Genomic DNA, 22,098 nt, shown 5'->3' with positions numbered 1-22,098 from the left:
GAACCCCTACCCTATCCTGGATCAGGCATCCGCGTATAAATAAGCACATTTGGGCTCTAATTGCAACCTCATGATCTTTCTTGGCACATCAGAGTCAACGCCCATGTGATTCTCCTGAACAACTGTCTCTCACAATTGAGACCGGCTTCCCCCAGGGGAAATGCCAGTTGACCCCACAGGTATTGCTCCACCGTGGGCTAACAGCTGAAGGGGTCTGAAGCACACCGAGTCACCTATCTTTCTCCCAGTACTGGGGAACAAGTTAGCACTTGGAACTTCACTCCGTAGAGCATGACAACTGCTTTAGGCTCGACCGTTTACAAGGTAACTTTGGCTTACAACTCTGAGTGCACTAAGAAACCCAGTCCAGACACTCACTCAATAAACAGTTGCCGGACCCTTTGAGACGTTTTTTGGTGGGGGAATGCAAGGGAGTCGATGGATACATGCTTTGGGGGTGGCACGGTGTGCACCTGGGCAAGATCTGTTACCACCCTGAGCCCCACCTTTTCTAGGTCGAAAATGACACGATGGCACTCATCTTGCAGGGCTGCCGTGATGGAGGGAGACAGTGTGTGCTGTGAGCTCAGAGCCCAGCACACGGTCAGCATTTGTGAAACTGAAGCCATGGTTAGCATCTTGAAGAGGATGGTGTCATTTCTGTCTTCAAAAATATTTACAGATGTGTGCAGGTGACCAGGTGGACGTCCTGCTTCCTCTGCTCGGTGAACGACCTTTACAAGTCCCTTCTCACTGGTGCCTTGGTTTCCCCACTCGATGACTTGAAGTAGCAACTCCCAGCCCTGCAACCTTAGAGGGGCACAAACCAGCAGACTGCCCCACACATAGCTCATCTACACACTGAAGTGCCCTCCTGTCTCTATACCGACACGACCCACAGTGGAACTGTGAACCACCGTGTAGCCCCCTGTCTCGTGTCGGACACGGACATGGGAAAGCCTAGAAGGTAGAGGTCAAGGACTGGAGACATGGCTTTCTGTCACCACTGATCTTATCAGGTAACTTTAGTCTTAGATGAAGGGCAGGTTTGCTCTTTCCTTCGGGGACAAGGAATGACCCTAGGGTCAGAGTCATCTGTGTCCCAGGAGCCAATTCCTGTTAGACTTGGCCATTTAGAAACTGAGCAGACTTTAGGTCACCTCAATATCAACATACACCACGGCCATCTTTTCCCTAGGGCTCCTGTGGACACCTGGGACTCCGACAATGACAAGCTGGCCCAGTCAGGTTCATCTCAGTAGCCCACAGTGTGTTTGACATTAAAATGCCTACGGTACCCAAGCCAAGTCTGCAGCCCTACACTTTTTTTTTTTAAAAAGAGTAATTGGAACAGATGGTCAGATTTATAAAATCAAGAGATTTCACATAATAAGCTGTAATTTGGACTTCTGGAAAAATCTAGGGCATCTGCCAGTTCACGCTACATACTCAGGGTGGCCGTGACTGAGGCGGCCCACAGTGATGCTCTCAGGTGCCATTTGCAGACCCTCCAAGTCCGATACCCATCCTGGTGCCAGGCATGAGGGAAGAAGCTCCAGGTCTCACTGTGACCGGGGAGTCAGTCGCACCCACTACCCTCTCAGTGACAACGGGAAGCGAAGGATCTTCCGTTACTTTTGATTTAAAGCGGGGAAGTTTTTGCTGTGCTGCTCAGGCGGACCTTGAATTCTTGGGAACCCCCCCCCTTCAGTCTTCCAAGTCTATGGAACAACAGGTGTGGGCCGCTACACTGTGCTAAGCAGGATCCATTCCCTTTGGGCATACATGGTTTCTCCTGAAGGTTTGTGGATCCTCTCTAGCTGTCGAATCTATACTTTGGGAGGGCCTGTCAGGACCTGGAATGCACACATGGCTTATGGATCCTTCCTTATAGTCTTCAAGCTCCACTTTTAAATCTACTAGTGCAGATCAGGTTCAAGAGTAGACTACATAGGTTCAAATCCTGGTTTGGACCCTCCCTTCTTATCTGTGTTACCACAAGCCAGCATCCTTACCTCTCTGAGAACCAGCTTTTCATTTGTAAGGCAGGAATCCTGTGAGTTCAGCTCACAGATACGATGCATGGAGCTGCTGGGCAGGACTGACAGATAAGAGGTTCTCAGTGATATCGCTGTTTGGCTATGACGTTTACCACCTGCCTGGCCTCCACCAACTGTGGCTCCTGTTTCTGACAATCACTGCAGAGCTGTTTATTTCAACGCCAATGGTTTTGGGGGCAGAGTTTCTTCATAATTTGGGTGTGCCCAGTGAAGTACGCCTTGCATGAGAACATGGTTTGTCATGGTGGATAAAAGATTTAATACAGCCGTCCTCAGGACTCCCAGGGCGAGAAGGTGGGGGAGGAGGGCAGGCAGAGAAAGATCGTGGTCCTTGCCCCTCCCCTGCCCTTGGGAAGGGTCCAGAACCCCAAAAGAGGAGCTGCAAAGAGAGGGTTGGTTAGCACATCTCAGTTATTCCCCTGGCAATGAGGGATGCATGTCATTGATGACCAAGGGAAATGAACAACATCTGGGCGCCCGCCTGCCCGCTCTGACTGCCACATATGGGAGGCAGTTGCCACCGCTGGAGGCTGGCTCCCAGGGCCAGCACATTCCAGCCTGGGGGGAAGATTGCACCATCCAGACTCTGGAGATAGCTCCCGGCTTGGAGGCTCCCAAAGAGTGCAGGCTTAGAGGCTTCTAAGTCCCTTCTCAGCACCAGGATGGGACATCTAGAGGTTACACACTCAGCAGAATCCAAGGGCTTAACCCTGGTGTCAGTCCATCACCTGCTCCTTCAAGTCAACACTCAGTGAGAGCCGCAGGCCCTTCACTAAGGTCCTGAGAGCCTTCCTAATGGCATGCTAAGTTGACTGTCTTCTCCAGTGTTAACCTGACCTTAATGGAGGTAGAAAACCTGCCAAATGAGGGAAGGGACAGTTCTGGCTACCTCAGGCCTGACCCAACATCTGCCTTTCTAATCTCAGTCTCTCCCAGGAGCCATGGAACAGGTCGGTAAGGGCTTCTGAAATGAGGGGACAGTGGCTTGGGATCACTCTGTCTACAAGAGGAACTTCAGTTGTGGACAGTTCCTCCCATGCCTCATATTACAGGAAAGAAAAGGGTTAGTTGGGTCCCTGTGTTCTCCCAGTTGGTGTATCTGTGACCACCTCTAACAGACTGAGATGACCCTGGATGCAGCATGGAGAAAAGCCTTTGGCCTTTGCTCAGCGGTGCCCCTGCCTGGCCTTCTGGTGGGGTGCAGGATATAGACTAGAAGAGGCTGCTTATACCCAACACCGAAGCCTATTTCTTCTCCCATCTCTGCAGACCCAGCCTGGACCACCAGATGTGTTCTGCCCTGTTTGCTGCTCAATAGGAGAAGCTAGATTGGTGTCCCTGGTGGGAAGGGTGGGAGGTTTGCAGCAGAGCCAGTCATCCTCGGAACCAGCAATGTAGAGACCGGATCCCTCTTCTTGGGGCCTCACTGGTGTGGACATACTGAGATAGGAAGGTGGGTAATATGGGAGCCACCAGCAGGCTTCTCCCAGATTGTCTCCCCGAAGCCCAGCCTTTTGTTAGCCGCCAGTGCGGAATCATCAGAGAGCTGCCCTGAGGGGAAACTGTTGGAGAATCCACCAGCCTGCCCTACATGTCAAATGTGTAAGAAGGAACTGAAAAATGGGCCACGGAGACAGCTTGGTCAGTAAAGTGCCCGAGGCATAAGCATGGAGACGCAGGCTAATCCTAGAACCCACATAAAAAGTAGGACATGGTGCAAGCTTGTAATCTTATAAAGTGTTGACAAGTGGAGACAGACAGGGGGACGGATCCCAGGAGCATGCTGGTCAACCAGCCTAGTCTAACTGGAGAAACCCAGGTTCCTTTAGAGACCCTGTGTCAAAAAGCCAAGATGGATGCCTCTTGAGGAATGATACGAGGTTGACCTATACCCTCCCCATACACAGACACGTGTGTGTACCTGCACACCCACTTGGGAACCCGTATGAGTATGCGCGTGGCCCTAGGTCATCACAGACTGCAGCAGCTGTTGCATGGGGCTCAGCAACTCGGGGGCCAGAGCCCTCCAGCTGCTCACTGTGGGCATTGACTCCACTGGCCTTTCCCAGCCATGAGATGCTGAGGGCAGGGTGGGGAAAGGGAGGAGCTCATGCCGAGCCCTTCGGTTCCTTCCATCTATCTCTAGAGCAGCCCAGAGGTTGAGCTGAAATCCAGCTGGGCTGATGGCAGGAGCAGAGGAGGGCTGTGCTCAGGGCAGCCAGGGGCATAGGCTGCAGAGGCAGACGACCCAGATGAGTCTCCCTAAGTCTCGGTTTCCCTTCCTGTAAAAGAGGGATCCCTGTCCCCATATGCGAGGTCCAGCGTGGCGGCCTATGTGAGCCTACGCTCAGAACATCTGGCAGGCGGCCGGCAATGGGAGCTGTGAACATAACCCTTGTACTTGGGTTTTATTAACTCACAGACAAGGAGGCTAAGGCACACCGGAGAGCGAGTTGCTGGGGGCTACATAGTGAGTGGGTGTGGAGCCAGGCAGTCTTAGAAACCGGAGGTCACTATTTTAGGTGCTGAGAATGCAGACCCCATGTAGCTTCTATCTGAACATCCGCCCCTCGTGAGGCAGAAGGCGGCTTTGGAGCATTTGCTTTCAGTGTTGAGGGAATCTGGCCCCACTGCCAGTGAGCGGCAGGGAAAGCCTCATGGTCAGGCCCAGGTTGATGCCAGGGTGGACCCTGTCTGTCAGGCCCAGGGTGAGCCAAGGGTGGACCCTGTCCATCAGGCCTGGGGAGACGGCAAAGGGTGGCAGAGCTGAGAGCCACACTTGGCTCCGCACCACACCCGCTCCTGGGAGCACATTTAGAATCTGATTTTTATCTGACCTCTCCCTGTGGGCTCCCTCCTCCTCTCAAATCCTGGAATTAGGAAAAGCCTTGATGTGACCTCTTTTCTAGGGCTGTGTGTTCTTGGGCAAGTCCCTGCCTGATAGTTAAACTATGCTTCTAAGGACGAGGTCCACTTATCCATCCACCTATCCATCCATCCATCCATCCATCCATCCATCCGTCCGTCCGTCCATCCGTCATCCATCCCCCCATCCATTCATATTACTGTCCTTCCATTTACACATCTGTTCATCCATCCACACATCTACCCACCCTTCTACCCATCTGTCCACTCATCCACTCATCCGTGCGTCCATGCATTTGTCCATTCAGTATTTCTTGAACACTTCCTCCATACCTGAATACTGTTTCTAGGCTATAGGAATCCAGGGGGTGGGTGTGAAAACAAGAAACAAGGCCCTCCCTTGTTTATACTGGATTTATTAAAGAAAGGTAGAGGCAAAACAGATTTTGAAAACATTACATGAAACAGTACTAGACTAGAAATGTAAGCTTCCGCCAGACTCCACTTTGTTTACCAGTGGCCCTCGCCCCCACCCCAGCCCCCACAGAGCCTGCTGTGCGAGCATGCTTTGTGGGTATTCCGTTGAATAACCTCGGTCCTCTAAAAAGTAAAACTAAACTCCCTGTGCTCTTCCCTTAGTCTAGAATTGGGGTCCACCCCCTCCTGGGAGGGGACCAGCTCTCTTTAGTACCTTTCATCCCTTCCCTTGTACCTCTCTAGCTTGGGGTGCCTTCCACAGAGCACTGAAGGACAGCCCCACTGTGACTGTGGCAGCAGCCATGGCCCCTGCTCCCACATGCAGGTGGGCTTCTGGTTTGGAGGGGTCTGGAGGATGGGGTGTCTGGAACACCACACCCCAACTACACCCACATCTGTTGTCGAACTTGATCCACTGAGGACAAGCAAACTAGAGAGAGAAGAAAGGGATGGGGCAGGTGGAACAGCCATATTGTCATCATTTGACTAATTTATCACCCCAGTGTAGGGACGCCAATGGAGGTGACTGATTGGTTTAAGCTGAAGGTTTCTACCCGGAGGGGTTCAAGGCTTTGGGGTCCCACAATGGGGCACCTGCCGTCCACACAGCACAGGTACACCTGGGACAGCTCTTCCTCTCTACTCCCTGGGACAGGCACTGAGTTTTCGAGCTCTGGGAATTTTGACATGACAGCTGTAGCTAATTTGGTCCCCACTATTTCTGCTCACAATGCACAGGCAATAACAGTTCGGACATCACCTCCAAAGACCTGTATGTGAGAGACCCAGTCCCCTAATGAGATGTGGGGGAGCCTTTTGGAAGCAAGATCTAGGTTACTGGGGCACATGTTTGGCCTCTTTCTCAGCTTCTCCCTTGTGAGGGGAATAGTTTTCCCTACCTCTCCACCATAACTGTCACATACCCCACCAGGAGCACAGTGGAGCTGCCCAGAGGGGACTGGGACCTCCAGAACTGTGACCTAAACTTTTCAGTTGTAAGTCATTTATCTCAGGTATTTCCCTGTGGTTACGGGAAAAACCAGCCTGATCCAGCTAGGTCCCCATGGGATGGGGCCTGCCTGTGACAAGGGGCACTGGTATGTGGGGAAGAGAACCGGAGTTTGGCATCTGGCCTCCTGCACAGGAGAGAACTCTGAATCAGACCCATGCTTTAAAATGTAAGCACCGGTCTGGGTCCTGTTTTGTTGTTTTGTTTTGGTTAACCTTAAATTTACCAGAAAGTTTTGAGAACTGCTCAGTTACCAAAGATTGGGTTTTAGAGTGAAATTGAATTAGAGAGAAAAAGAAGTGAAAATTTCCTATTGCATGCTCAGCCTGGTCATGAAACCAGCTTCAGAGCAGGCCACGGACAGCCATCTGTAGTACACAAACAACTTTAAAAACACAGTTTTTCCAAGACAGGGTTACTTTGCATAGTCTTGGCTATCCTGGAACTTGCTCTGTAGACCAGGCTGGCCTTTAACTCAGTGATCTGCCTGCCTCTGCCTCTGAGTGTTGGGCTTAAAGGCATTCGTCACCACCATCTGACTATGAACAGCTTTTATAAATCAATAAGGGGAATACAACTCAAAGGGCAGCAAAGAGATTCCAAGCAACTCAAGGAAAGATGACCAACAGGACAGTTCCTACATAGCAAGTGGCTCTCTATCCCTGCCAGTTTTCAAGCTGAAGATTAGAACCAGGACAAAGGCTGGAAAGATGGCTCAGCTGGTGAGCGCCGACCTCACACACCTCAGGACCTGCACTTGATCTCCAGAATCTACGTTTTAAATGGTCACAGATGAAGGCATAAGCTTTTGTTCCTGGTGCTGCAGAGGTCGAGACAAGAGGATCCCTGGTGAGTTCAAGTCAGTGAGGAGCACAGTCTTGGAGAAGAAGGTGGGTAAGCATGTGAAGAAGAACGCCGAGGTGTATGTATGTGAAAGACTCCGTCCTCTAATGAGAGGTGGGGGAGCCGTTTGGGGGCAGGGCCTAATGCAAAGTTGTCAGTTACTGGAGCACACGTTTGGCCTCTCCATCTTTCTCTTCAGCTTCTCCTGTGAACAGTTTCCCCTATCATGGGCTTCTCCACTATTGCTGCTCTGTACCCAACCAGGGGTCTCCATAGACCATGCACACACATGTTAAAAAAATCAAAACAGACAGAATATTACTGTGATCTATTGTGCAGGCAAACTGAAAATGACCAGCAACACCTGCCACTCTATGCTAGGAGGTGGGCAGCCTGGCAGGAAACAGCATTTTACTGAGGGCGACCCTTCAGTAAAGGGTCCTCAGTGGAGGAGGGGAACGTTTCAGAGGCACACGGTGAGTCCTTGGAGTCCAGGGTTGGGACCTTGGATCTGAACACGTGCTTCTTCTTGCTTTTCATCTTCCAGCTACCGTTGTCTCCCCATCTGGACACAGGCACATCCCCTGACTCAGAGGCCAGCACTGCCACACCCATTGCCTGTTGGAACTAACAAAGATTGAGGCTTTGCCACTCCAGCCTGACCTCAATGTGTGGACATGCAGAAGAGGCAGGCCACATGTAGATGTCTCCAGAGGACTTACTGTAGTTGACTTGTTCAGGTCCTGCACTAAAAACATTAAGAAAAAAAATACCCCTGCACAGAACACACCGGGAGTCTCCCCTTGTTACCCCATAAAGAACACAATGGGATTATTTACAAACAGTTACGTTGTCTGTGGCCTCCTCTGTGACCTCAAGCTTATATGGTGTCTTAGTTACGTTTCAATTGCTGTGACAAAACACAATGACCAAAGCAACTTACAAACAAGGCGTTTAATGTGTGGCCCATGGTTTGAGAGTGTTGAGTCCATGACCATCATGGTGGGGAGCATGGCAGCAGGCAGGAAGGCTCGGCACAGGAGCAGTAACTGAGAACCTACTTACATTTTTATTCATAAGCGCGGGGCAGAGAGAACTAACTGGAAATAGTGTGGGCTTTTGGAAACCTCCAAGCCTGCCTCTATGGCACACCTCCCCCAAAGCCACACCTCCCAATCCTTTCCAAACAGTTCCACTAACTAGGGACCAAGCATTCAAATCCATGAACCTACAGTGGCTATTCTCACTCAAACCACCAAATAGGTCCATATGCTATGTTATGCAAGAGGCTTAACACCTGCAGACTGGGGTCTCGAGGTGGTGGAATAGCACAGAGCGATTGTTTTGTGTCAAATACTGTACAAGGCAGAGAGAGACCTTAGTGAACACGATAGCCAATTCACAGTGAAGGTTTCCATCCTGAAGGAAGTGGGATTCCCACACCTCTTTGGAATATACATTCTTGGTAGAGGGATCAGCAAGTATAAAGGTCCTCAGGCTGGAGGAATCAGACAGCAGTGACCAGGAGAGGAGGAATGGATGCTGAGGTCAGAGGTCAGAGGCGCAGAGCATTAGAATGGGCTTCCTGTAATTGACTTGTCTAGGTTTTGCATTAAATATATTACACACACAGACAGACAGACAGACACACACACACACACACATACACACACACACACACACACACACACACACACACACACACACACACACACACAACGTGTTGACAAAGCAGGCAGGGACTTTTTGCTATTCCCTAAACAATAAAACAGATCTAGCTACAAACAGTTACATCGTATGTGGCCTTGTATATGACCTTAAGACAATACGCCAGGATCATTTTAATTTTCCTGAGCTCGGAAGTCACTGGCCAGGCACGCTCAAACCAGTCTGCTATCCCAAGCACACACCCCACCCTCTACCCCAGGCATTGAGGAGAAGGGACAGGAGAGGTGACGTGGGGAGGGAGACTGAGAGCCCCAGCAGACATGGTGGTTATCCATGTAGCTGGGAGGAACAGCAGACTCAGGGAAGAGGAACCATCAAGTCTGCTTGTGTGTCAAAAGAATGAAAGGGCATATGGCTCTGTCCAGTGTCATACCCAACAGATGACAGATCTTTTACCTCTTGTCCTCAGCTTCAAATGGACTTTGAAATCCACTGCGCTAGCTAGTTTCACCTCAGCTTGACAGAGCTAAAGTCATCTGAGAGGAAAGAAGCTCAATTAACAAAATGTCCCCATTAGAGGCTGTAGGTGAGCACTCCTCTATGGCTTCTGTATCAGCTCCTGCCTCCAGGTTCCTGCCCTGCTTGAGTTCCTGTCCTGACTTCCTTCAATGACCAACTGATATGGAACTGTATGCTGCTGGGTCGCAGTGTTTCATCACAACAACAGGAACCCTAACTAAGATACTCATGACCATTCTTCCGTGCCCCAGCCACTCTCACTCCTCCCAGTCCATTTTTTTTTGTTGCAGTCTCCTCTTTTAGGGGACCACCAGGCAGAAATGGACAGGGAGAGGTTGGGAGTCTTTACTCCGATCTGCATCCCACCTGTCTGTTTTCTGTGCATGCTCTGATCAGCCCTTGACCACTCTGAGCCCCTCTCGTCTGTGTGGATGAGGTGTGCAGAGCGCATGCCTTGCAGGTCTGGGATGAGCCCTGCCCCTAGTGTGTGTCACTAAACTCACTACCACCCTCCAGATCCCTACACAGAAGCTCCTCGAGGGTGGCTCACTAAGGCGCATCATTAAGCACCAACTTTATCCTCAGAACCTGGGTTTCTCAAAGTTACCTCCCTTTGACTCATCAGATCCGTTTAAGATCTTCAGCCAGAGTTAGAGCCCTGCACGGCATTAGTTTTGAGCATTCCAAACACTAGAGAAGCCAACCTCCTGGGATATATGGCTGCCATCAGCAGTAGCTGAGTGCTCTGTGTCTTCCAGATGGGCCACAGCCAGTGACCCTCAGAACTGTCAGGTGCTCTCACTGGCCCTGTTATCCTGATGGACAGCAGTGACATTCAGGAGGATGTGAACCCAGGTCCTTGCCTGGGTCTGACACTGGCCATTCTGTTGAACAGCCCTGTGTGCTAGTGTGCTCACTTCATTGCAAGTCTGCCTTGTGAAACAGCCACAGAGACAGCCACAGAAGAGGGCATGAACTGGGCAGGGCATCAAGAGTAGCAGCATCTATGTCCCCCTTGCTATTAGCCCTAGAGCTTGCCTGAACTCACTGGACAGCTGTGCCACTCAACGCCAGAACCCCTTCCAACATGTCTCTCTGTTTCTGCCATCAGCTGCAGGGAAGGTGGAGGAGACACGGATGATCCCCCATGTGGTCTGGGGTCTCAGACTTAGCTTGATTTCCTCTTGCATTGCTAGGGTACAGCCCCTTCTGAAACAGGCCTCAAAGCCTCCCCAAGAGTCACAGAGTGGAGTCTGGGCCCTAGAAGAAATCAATCCAGGCTATGGTGGTGGTCCAGCTTGGGCATCAGCACCTAAGGGAGCAGGTCTCCACAGCAGAGGCCAGACATGAGCAGAGGGATCTGGGGCGGGATACGTGACTTAGCCTAAGAAAGAAGGCTTGGATTCTCAGATTGCCTGGGGATATCCCATCTCTCCCTATCTGTGTGTGGCCTTGGCTACCAGATGCCTGCCCCCTGTTCCTCAAGCAAAGAGGTCTGCAGGACCAACTCATCTCAGAAGCCATACTATGATCGGGCCAGGAGAGGGCTGGCATGCTGGCACCGGACCTGAGCTCAGCCATCAATCATCTGGATTTAAGTCCGGTTTGGCAAACCTTACTTTGTCAAGCTATTGTTTTGAAACATGAAATTTGCTGGTATTTGGCTGTTTTCAACCTACAAAAATGGCAACTGCATATGCTGCAATTAGTGCCCCTGCTCTAATTCTGTTTGCTGCTCTGTGGGATGTGGGTAACTCAATCTCCGTGAGTGGTGGCTGTGAGGCTGCTGTGCTCAGGAGTTAGAGCTTAGGTGCCAGGGCCACGAAGGATCTGAACCTTAACTGTGTGGCCTTGGATAAGTTACCCAGCCTCTCTGGGTCACATATTTTCTCCTTTATGTAATTATATCACATGTCACGGGGTTATTAATCCCATGAGCACCTTGGAGTCAAGGTCTCTCAGCCTCTGGCTTGTCCTCTCAACATGGCTCAGTGAACAGTCTCCCAGCGTTGTTGAGGGCTTGAGAAGGAACTGCTCTTACCCCGTCTGCAGAGGCAGAATGCAGTGGAGAGGATCACTGGTTGAAGCATTAGAAATTGTCATTCCCGTAGGTCAAAAAATTAGGCAGTCCCTCAAGGAGACTAAGGACCATGTGATGTTTGGCAATGGGCAGATTTTGTGTGGAAAGTGCTGGGCAAGGTGCATGTTCTAGGAGTTACCACGCCAGGCCATTTCACGTCGCGACAGTGTCCACAGACGTGGCTCTGGATGAATGACCAGCCCTGAAATTATGACACCTTTAACGCAGACCTTAACCAAGCCCCCAGACCCCGTGTGGTAGCTGCACACCCCCAGATCACTGGGAAACCCTGGGAAGGCTCCTGACCCTGGCTGCTGGCTGCCTCCCTCCCTCTGTGGGAGGTCTCCTGATGCCTTCTGACACTGATGCTGCCTGGGGAAGGCCAGAGCAGGCTAGCAGCCCTCAGCTACACAGTGGCAACAGAGGCTCTAAGAAGCCATCTTAGTCTCCCCAGACTCTGGAGCAGGTTGTCTTATGATGTCCTTGGCACTTGTCCTCCTGACCTCCATAACCATCGTTAGCTGATGACCTGACGCTGGCCTTTCCCGGCTGACACCTCCATTTTTACACGTGTTGATCCCAGGTTTCCTTTTTTTGCGTCCCCACCCTCCAAAATTCTATAATTACAATCAGGAACTCCAGAGAGAGGGTTAAGCATGGACTGCTCTGCAAACTGTAAAATTCTGTGCAAGAGGCTAGTTAATGACAGCACTCGGCACTCCACAGTAAGTGGGATTTGATCCTGTGAATTGAATTTTGGAACCAGAAAGATCCAAGACACACACACACACACACACACACACACACACACACACACACACACACTATGTGACTCGATCCCCTCTGAATCAGTTTTCTTCCTGTGTACAGTAGGGAGGAGGAACTGTATCCACCAGACAGGGCTGGGATGAAGGCCAGTGTGAAGAGAACATGATGGTGTTTGTCACAGCTTTGGGGTATCTAATGCAGAAAGACCCCCAGCGCCCAGACAGATGACTCCAACCTTCCAGGAGCTAACATCCAAGTACACTGTGGAGGGCACAGCACCAGGCTCAGGGCGACTAGAAGCAAAAGATTAGTGCTGTGTGGCTCACTGCCCTCAGCGCCCCCTGGGAAAATAGAGACCTGTTACCTTCATAAGGTCCTGTGTCTTACATCTGTCCTATATTAGGCCAGATCGAAAGGGTCGAGTGTTTCAGACAGGCAGAGCTTGGGGAATGGCATTCAGATTCCAGTAACAGGAAGAATACATGTTCAGAAGCTAGTAAGATAGATGAAGCAGTTGGTGTGCAAGTCTAGTGACCGGGTTCAGGTCTTTAAACCGATGGAAAACCCAGGCAGGTGAGGCAGCCAGCTTATAATCCCAGCACTCAGGAAGTAGAAACAGGGGCTCCTCCAAGCAAGCTAGACTTTTGGAGAGAGACTCTGCTCCAATAAAGGAGAATCATTGTGCAAGACACCTGGCATCAGCTTCAGGCCTTCACACTCATGCACACACGTGAGTATGCATACAGATATACATGCACACCACGAAGGCATGTATACTATACATACATGAACACACACACACACACACACACACACACACACACACGAAATATATTTGCATTGTACCCACACCCAAACTCACGGGTACCCACACCACATATTATACTCACATACATGTGCCATTACACATATTTGCATGCATGCTCTCATACCTGTGCACACACCCCTACACACAGGCAAGCAGTAATATACTTCTTAATACTTAAGAAGCACTCTGTTCTTTTCGAGGGGGATGGTATGCCACGGCTTCTGACATGATCCCATGTGGTCCACAGAACCTAGAATATTTACTCTGGTTCTTTACAGAAACACCCGGAACTCCACTCTCCTTTCTTCCATCCCATCCCATTCCATGTCATTCCATTAAAAACTCTGACTGTACCTTACTCAGCTGACTGTGACTGCCAAGGGCTTCAGGTCTCGGTATGAGCACCCTCATAAGACACAGCAAACCTCATACCTGTCACACCCAACTCAGCAGTGTCCCTTCATGGAGTCCTCAGCTGAGATTAGAACGACACACAGCCTGCCTATCAAAGGCTGGGCTGAAGAGTACTGAAGGTCCTGTTGTGGCATTCTTCAGGGACATGCTGGGTATTGTGGCATCAGTGACATGCGGTCCTTTGGACCCATCAGAGCCTGGACAGGGGAGCCCAGCAAATGTGGTATCCAAAATCCCTCCATGACCCACACTGGCCCTGACCACAGTGTGATTTCCATCTTCTCCCCATCACGTGCTCCCTAGAGTGGCCGGGCTCCCTTCTCCTACAGCTTGCCACACTGATGTCCTACTTGCTGACTTGATGAGGCTCCTCCTAGACATGGCCGTCAGTCCCAATAGAGTCCCTTGCTAGCTCTAGGCACAGGCCAGGGTCTCTCCAAGGCTACGGTTCTGTGCCCCAACTCAGCTGCTGGGAGTTTTCCATAGGCCACTTGACCTCAACTTCCTTGCCTGAGAAATGGGTATTCCACAAGGCACGGCAGAAGAAGTCCCCTGTGCAGTGCTCTGGTACATGGCCAACCCTCATCTCTGTGGTCTCTGAATCCCTGGGGATGGAGAGGGTGGCTGGATGGCTTCCCAGTGCCATGGCAGGGTAAGTGGAAAACACCTCTCTTTGTACCCAGGCTGGTTTCACAGAGGCCGAGAAGGGACAGGCCAGGTGCAGAGCTCAGAAAGCTGCCTGCTTGCCTTTCTGTGCAGGCTTCTGCTTTCTAGATTCAACCGGCTGCTGTTTCACCAAGAGGTCTGGTCAAGACTCCCCCACACCATTCCTCAGCACATACTAAGGGACCGCCCTCCTCCGCCTCAAGGGAACTGGCTTCCCTTTTAGAGCCATCACAATGTCCATCTGAGCCTGGCTCCATCTGCACACCAGCTCTTGGGGACACCCCTTGCTCTGCACCCAGTCACTGCTCCAACCTGCAGACAGGAGGCGCAGGTAGCCTCTGCGAATCCCTTGTCTGTCCAAGTGTCGGCCTCGCCTCTGGATCTGCGTGTAGGGCCAGAGCTTCCATTCGCACTTTGCACAGGACATTTCTTGCACCCACCTGAGGGGCACCTGGAGTGGATGCCACCCCCTTGTGATTTCATAGTAATCAAATGGGCTCAGGGGAGCAAGCAAAATGTCTCAGGGAAGCCAATGTTCAGGAGGTATCCTCTACTGAGCCTCTCTGCCTTAAGGCCTTTGCACTTTTCCTCTGGGACGGCAGTACATTTCTCCTGCGGCCCGAGGAGACGGGTTCTGTGGTTCCCACTTCACAGAGGCTTTGAACCTCAGCTTCACCTACAGGAAGCTCCAGATCTCTGAACTGGGGACACAACTTAAAGTCCCCTCATTTTGCTCCACTGCCCCACTGCCAGGCACACCAGCTCATTTCAAGAGAAATGTCCCCATCTGGTTCTAATTTATACTTAATTAATCAGAGTGTTTTGTAAGAGACCCTTGAGGTCCAAGAACCCCTTTCAAGCCCTTTCCTTTCATTCTATTTTGTAGAAACAGAAAAATTAGGTTTCATCAAAAACCAGTGATGACGCTGGAGTCAGAGGAGCCCAGGTCCATGAGAAGCAGACCCCAAGGGAGGCAGCGCAGACCAGGCATGTCTGGGGCAGGCAGGATATTGGGCCAAAGGCTGAGGTCGAGGGCGGGGTGTGGAGGAGGAAAGCAGGGGAAGGTGAGTCCGTGTTGGCTTGGATGTCTCAGCTTAGCATCCCCCAGGCTTCAACACAACCTGGCAGGGAAGGAGGCTGCCCTGTGACGCTACATAAACAGACAAATGAGTAAGCAAGCGAGTAAGGCTGTGCTAGTATCCATGCATCTCAAGGACACATTCTCTAGCCAACGTCAGATCAGAGGGACAGTGTCGAAAGGACCCCGGGGACCACATGCACAGCCTCCCAATTCTCAAAGCCCTAGATAAGCCAAGAACTCAGCCAAACCCAGCACTGCCCCAGAACATTTGCCCACAAGAACTGTGATCGCCTTGCAGAACAGGCTCTACGGACATATAGCCTCCATATCAGCACTAACAGGGAAACTGAGGCTATGGGCAGAAGCAGAGAAGAAACCCTTTCGTCCAAGGTCACACGGCACGAATGGTTCAGGAGAGGGAATGAAGCCCAAGGCTGTCGTCTCCTTTGTATCCTATGAACAGTCACAACCTCGCTGAAGACGCTAGGCAGGTGTGCACACCTGAGGCCCGAAAGCAGCCTCGTCATCTAACTGGGCCAATGCAAGGAGCAACACTCTGCTCTCAAATTCCTTAGGAGGTGCTGGCGAGCAGGGCTAAGGGGAAGGACAAATGGTTTTCATGTCCCCTGCCCCCTTGTCCTCTTAGAAAGCTAACTCTGCTTCCCTCCAAACTGAGGTTCCAAGAAAAGAAGACTAACCCAGCTCATAGGCTCTCACAACACCTACCAGGTAAGAGCTGAGCCCGCTGTTTTGCTTATCTGCTGTGCGAGCGTAGACAATGAACTTGCTTCCTCTCTGAAATGTAAGCACACTCCTCTGCACTCGCTGGGCTTTTGTAAGCAGTGAACGACATTCCCGCCAAGAAGCTGGGATGGTTAATAGCAACAGGCACCCCAAGGCACCTGCAAAGGCAGCTAACGGTTTACTTCATCTTAGCTATGGTTCTCCTGATGAGTGGAAGACCGAAGTATATGGCTTCCACCTTAAAGACAAGTTGGCAAAAAGAAGGGATTTAAAACATCGTTTCGGAATGGAGAAGTATCTTGGAGGACTAAAGTAAAGGATCTCATATAGGTCAAACGGAAGTCTGAGGTCATTCCTGGAGGTCACTTAGCTGGAGCCTTCAAAGGAGGGCCATGGATCCAGCTAGGCTGGCTCCAGTGACCGGCTCTGGACAGCAGAGTGAAAGTCATTCAAGGTTTCCTTCCACCTTCAGGACCCCCAAGTCCCTGCAGCTTGCCTGAGGTCCCCCTACACCTCCATTCTCTCTGTTCTTTGTCCAACTCCCTTGGCAGTTGGATCCCTAGACCATGGCCTGCTATCCCACCCCACCCATACCTGCTTGCCCATGTTCCCTGCTTCCTTACAGGAGTAGGAAAGGCTTTCTATGCAGATGGACTAGAAGTCCCTATGGGTAAGGCCACTCCTGAAATCTACCATTCAGTATTCTCAGACCCAGGCTCTCAGCCAGACCAAATCAGAGCTTCCACCTGCCTGTGGGACAGATCAGCAAAAACACCTGCATGAATGTTGGGTTCCTGCTCTACAGAGTGAGCTAGCCACTGTCATTAGGGCATCATAGGGATCTGAGGAAAGCGTGTATGGCAGACTCTTGGCACGGCGGTCAGGCTTTGGCTGTTGATTCACATACATCTGGAGTCCCAGGACCTGCCATGTTCAGACATAGGGCTTGCTGGTCCTCTGGCCCTCCCCACCAGCTAAGGTTCTGTCAACTCTGGCTCTGCAGGGGCAGTCGCAACTCACCTCCAAAATACATCTGACTGTGGTACTGAGGAACTGTGGCATAGACCCCAATGTTTACAGGGCCCAGGCACAGTTAGTCTCAGGTTTAAGTTTCCTAATGGCTCCAGGAGTTCCCAAAGGAAAAATCTCAAAGCTGTGAGAGAGGACAAACGTCTTCCGGGTCATCCCCGGAAGACTGCAACTTGAACATAAGTCTCAGTCAGGCTGAGACCTCCAGAGAGGTTTACCCAGATCAATTCTGGGGGTGACAGCAGGGGTTAAAAATAGTGATAGAGCCCCACATGGGCCCTGGAGTCATTGATTTTCATGTGACCTCCCCTGGCCCAACGTGGATGCCTGGGCTGGCTTCTAAGTCACTAGCCCTGTCTTTTAGTACACTGTTCCCAAGGATGTTTCCTTGGGTTTTTGGTGTCTGTGGAGTTACTCTTGGGACGCAGCTGGGAGGCTGGGGCCAGTGAGCCCTACCTCTAGTCCCTTCCTGGTAGTGTTTCCTAGGTCCAGGTTGCTCGACAGCTCCCCATGCTGACCCTGAGTCCAGGCGTCAGGCACCAGACAAATGCCCATATCCACTAGGCTACCACGAGTCTGCCTCGTAGTGCCTACCCATCACCAGCCCGGCCACATCTGTACCTTGCTTCTTCCTTCGGTACAGGGCGAGCATGTCCACTGCGTGGGCGAGGAGCAGCAGCAGGCAGAGTGGCGCCCGCATCTGGGCAGTCTGGTGCTCCTGGCTCCCCGACGGCCCGGCAGCCCCTGTGAGGCGACAGCTTCTGGCACGCGTTGAGCATCCGCGGGTCGCTGGTCGCTGGTCGCTGCAGTCACCAGGGACCCGCCGGTGCGCCCAGGGCGCGGTGGGTCGAGTGAGGGCGTCAGCGCGGCCGCGCGGCCCGGGCGGGGAGGAGCCGGACGCTGGGCGGTGCTTAACCCTCGGGGGGCCAGTGCGGGTGCTAGCGGTCCTGCCGGCTCCACGCCGCCCCACGCCGCCCCACGCCGCCCGCCGCGCACGTGCACAGGCCGGCTCTAGGTACACACCGGCACACGCAGTACTGTACACTCACCGGGACAGACCCTCCCTTTGCCACTTCTGCTCTTCTCCTTCCTCCTGCCCCCAGGACCCTCCTGGCTTGTTTTTCTGCTAATCTGACTGCCTCACCTCCAACACCGGACTCTTGCCTCGCTCTGGCTCACTGTCCCCACCTGTCTAGGCTTGGGTTCTCTAGTGTCTGGCCTTCTCCTCCTCTCTCTTCAGGGTGGAAGTGTTGAGTATGCTGCTCCGCTCTGTTTCCTTTTCTTTCTAGGTATCCCGAACACTTTCTAGTCGCAGATTCAGAACTTTCCCTGCTGCAGCCTTGGGGAGCCCCTACTCTTGGACCCGGTGTCCAACATCTCATACATTTTCTTACTTAGGGGCCTGGGCCCCTGGGTGTATTTCTTCCAGCCTTATCTCCAGGATTGGGTTGTTTTTAACCTTTTCAGTGCCAAATTGCTCCTCCAATAAAACTATTCTCCTGCCTCCTGTTACCCTGTGAACCAAGCCCAATCTCAGTGATGCTGCCTCAGAGAATGTTTGAGAGCCATGAACTTGGCCTTCTGCTAATTACGTTACATAAGCTTCAGAGTAACTGACGTTTATTTTCACTAATTGTTCATTCGAAGCGGGACGGGATATCCAGAGAGACCAAGTAATTTGCCCAAAGTTGCACAGCAGACCCTTTCTCAGCTCAGTACACAGTCTCATCAGAGAGGGGTGGAAGAGAGCCTTGGAAGCCCAAAGGACAATCTCGCTTCCTGTTTGCTACACGTGTGACTCGATAGGGGTCCTGAAGCTGCTGTCCTGCCCATTCCACACCCCCAGCCCACGGGCACTGTGACCAGCCAGGTTCTGACGTCTCTGGTGTCTGTCTTCTCCCTTTCAGCCCAAGTCTCCAACTTCTCACGGTATTTTACAGTATTTTGCAAGCTTTCCAAGCCCCTTCTATGGGTTGTTTGTTTGTGTCTGTGTTTCAGAGACAATATCTTATGTATCTTAGGAACTCGTTATGTAGCTAAGGATGACATTGAACTGTGTCTTCCCTCCATTTTCCCAGTGCTGACCTTCCAGGTGTGTAATACCACTTCCTGCTTCCTCTCATATCCTGAGCATTTTATTTTGTCCTGGCCTCTCCATGGATTGGCAGCCTAGTTCCATTCCTCCACTGACTCTTTCAGAAGTCAGTCATAATTTGACCCTCTTCCAGGAAGTTCTTCCTTTTTCTCAGTTCCTTACCTCTCCTGGGCACCCACATTTCCTCTTAACACATTGGTAAGCATAGTTACTTCTGTCTCCCTCTTTGCCCCAGTTATCTATGCCTCCCCTTGCTTCCCACTCTTAAGGTACAGGTCCTTTACAGGGCTTTGCTGTGGCTCTGTCTAGAAATTCTCTCCATCTCCCCAGGACTTGGCTCCAGCATGGCCTACCCCAGACCCACTCCCGTCATGGCAGACATACTGAACACTCATTTCTGCTTGTTACCTCACTCCCTTCCGCTCGCCACAGTGTCGTGCACCACTGGCTTGCTTTGGGCTGCCGCTTGCCTGCGTGTGAGCTATCATCTGTGTATTCTCCATGTGCCCAGGGCATGAAATGAGTGCTCCATACTTTTGAAATGAATGAATGTATGAGTGAGTGAGATGAATGAGTGAGTGACCGAGCATTCACTAACCCCCAGATTTATTGTGGGACCTGCTTTTTTTTAAAAATGAGAATGACCCCATGGACTCAGATGTTCGAGTACTTGGTCCCCAGCTGGTGGTGCTGTTTGAGTAGGTTTAGGAGGTGTGGCCATGTTGAGGGCTGTACCACTGGGGTTAGCCCTTGGGTTTAAAAACCAGGCACCACTCCAAGCTTCTGCTCACTCTCTGTAATGTGAGTCCTCAGTGCTCAACTTCCAGCGTGGCCACCATTTCTGCCATCTTGTTTCCACTGTTATGGATTAGATTCTGGATCCCTACGACCAAATAAACCCTTCCTTTTGTAAGTCGTCTCTGCCATGGTGTTTTATCACAGCTATAGAAAAGCAAAACCTCAAAGATTTTCTAATCTTGTGAGCCCTGTGGACTTTCTGGGACCCCCAGAGTCTGCTTTTGAGGATTTAAGGTCCAAAACTCAGGAACTTTTCCCTCCCTTAGGTGCTCAGGGGGGCTGCAGTTTCTTGAGGGCTAGTCTGGACACTTTAGCCTGCCATCTGGAACCAGCTACCCAGGGAAGACATTGAGGCTGCGGATGCTGATGGTCTGTGTAGGAACTGTGGGCCCGAGGATATTAGTGAGGGGATTCTGGGCCCTGTCAAGGACAGTGACTTACAGCACATGCTCCAGACTAAATCTCCTCAGACCTATGGGCTCAGGCTTCCCCTCTTCCACACAGGAGTCCCTTCCCGACCATGGTTTTCTTTTCCATGGTTTCGGGTTATGCCGGTTGAGAGGGTCTGCAAATATAAAATGGAAAATTATAGAAACAGGTATTCATAACTTTTAAGTTGTAGCCTGTTTTACGTAGTGCCCACCTCCTGTTAAACCTGGTCCTGGACTTGAATAATGCCATTTTCTAGTATATCCCTTCAGTGTACATCAGCTTCCTGTTAAACATTTCGTGCTTGTGCTCAAGTCAGCCTCGTGCCATTTGTTAATGGTCCCAAGTAATGACACTAGTGATTCACATATGCCAGAGAGAAGCCAGGAAGCACTTCCTTTAAGTAGAGAGGCAAACGTAATATAGGATATCTTGAGATGGAGAGTATATTTTATTCATGTAACTTATTAAAGTATAGTTTTACATGTTTTTTGCCTTTTTATTAGCTGGTATTGTTAATCTTGTACTGTGCCTAACTTAGACATGAAACTTTATCATGGGTTGGGTGTATAGAAAAAACAGTATATATAGGTGTGGTATATCTTGTTTCAGATGTGCACTAGGCATCTTTCGGATAGGCATCGTGGGGAAGTCACTACTCTACGTGGTTTCAAGTTTCTTGAGATGGGCAAGGGTTTATGGAGTGGACAGAGGTGTTCATTTATGTTCTGTTGACTGGAACTCTGCTTCTGTGCAGGGGTTGCTGGGAAACGTAGTCTAGTCCAGTAGCTGGAGTCCGCATAGTAGGAACAGGAAGAGTGGGAGGACATCTGCAACCAGAACACCTGGGCTTTCCATCAGGTCAAGTCCAGGCTCCCCAGAGCTCAGATGGCTCCTGCTCAGATGGCCAGCAGCCCAGGTTTGCCAGTGACTGTATTGTTTCCAGAATGCTGTGTTATCTCACCGCATGGGGCTTGGTTTCAGCATCACCACAGTCGAGATTCTTAACAGAGCCACCACCACAGGACTCCCACATGGTACCCTCATGGCTCTGCCCGTCCTCTCCCTCCTCAGCACTAATCCCTAGCAACCACTCATCTGTTCTCCATCTCTGTAATTATGTTGTTACACAAATATTATGTAATGGGATTGTGAAGTGTGTACAGTTTGAGAGAGGCTTTCCGCACTCAGCATAATTTCCTTGAGAGTCACCCCGTTTTTGCCCATGTGCTACAATCAGTCGCTGTTTACTGCTGAGTGTCTTCCATGGTGATGGACATTAGATGTAGCCGTCTAGCCGTTCCCTCTGTTAGAAACATTTGTAACATTTTCCAAAACTTGCTTATTAAGAATAAAGTCACTCACTGCCTTAAAAAAAAATACCAGATAAAAAGTGCTGTGTTGGCTATCGTGATTGTCAAATGTTTTCCCCTGCTCTGTAATTTGTCTTTTCATTTCATTACCAGACTCTCTGACAGAGCAAAGGTTTTTAACTTCAGTGGGTCTACTTTATCAACTTTTCCTTGTCGTAAATTATACTTTGTGTTCTAGTTTGCATTCCTATTGCTGTGACAGACCCCATGACCTTTCAAAAGCAACCTGGGGAAGAAAGGGTTTATTTATTTCAACTGTATAGGTTACAATCCAGTGCTGAAGGGGATCAGGGCAGAAGCTCAAAGCAGGAGCTTGAAGAAAAACCATGGAGGAACACCACTTATTGGCTTGCCATGCTAGCTTTGTTGTAC

General features: G+C 50.8%; 1 protein-coding gene across 2 annotated transcripts in view; it reads right to left on the bottom strand.

Annotated features, from left to right (window-relative positions):
• Positions 1-17,899, bottom strand: part of Rspo4 (R-spondin 4) — a 34,461-nt gene extending 16,562 nt beyond the window's left edge. For both annotated transcript variants that reach the window (XM_006235262.5, XM_063285081.1), the window contains exon 1: positions 17,653-17,899. In XM_006235262.5, coding sequence (XP_006235324.1) covers positions 17,653-17,731 — 79 coding nt within the window. In that variant the 5' untranslated portion in view covers positions 17,732-17,899. The remainder of the gene's footprint in view (positions 1-17,652) is intronic.
• Positions 17,900-22,098: the final 4,199 nt, after the last annotated feature.

Source organism: Rattus norvegicus, chromosome 3 (genome assembly GCF_036323735.1).
Source record: "Rattus norvegicus strain BN/NHsdMcwi chromosome 3, GRCr8, whole genome shotgun sequence".
NCBI classification, from domain to species: Eukaryota; Metazoa; Chordata; class Mammalia; order Rodentia; family Muridae; genus Rattus; species Rattus norvegicus.
This window is presented reverse-complemented; position numbering and strand designations above follow the sequence as displayed.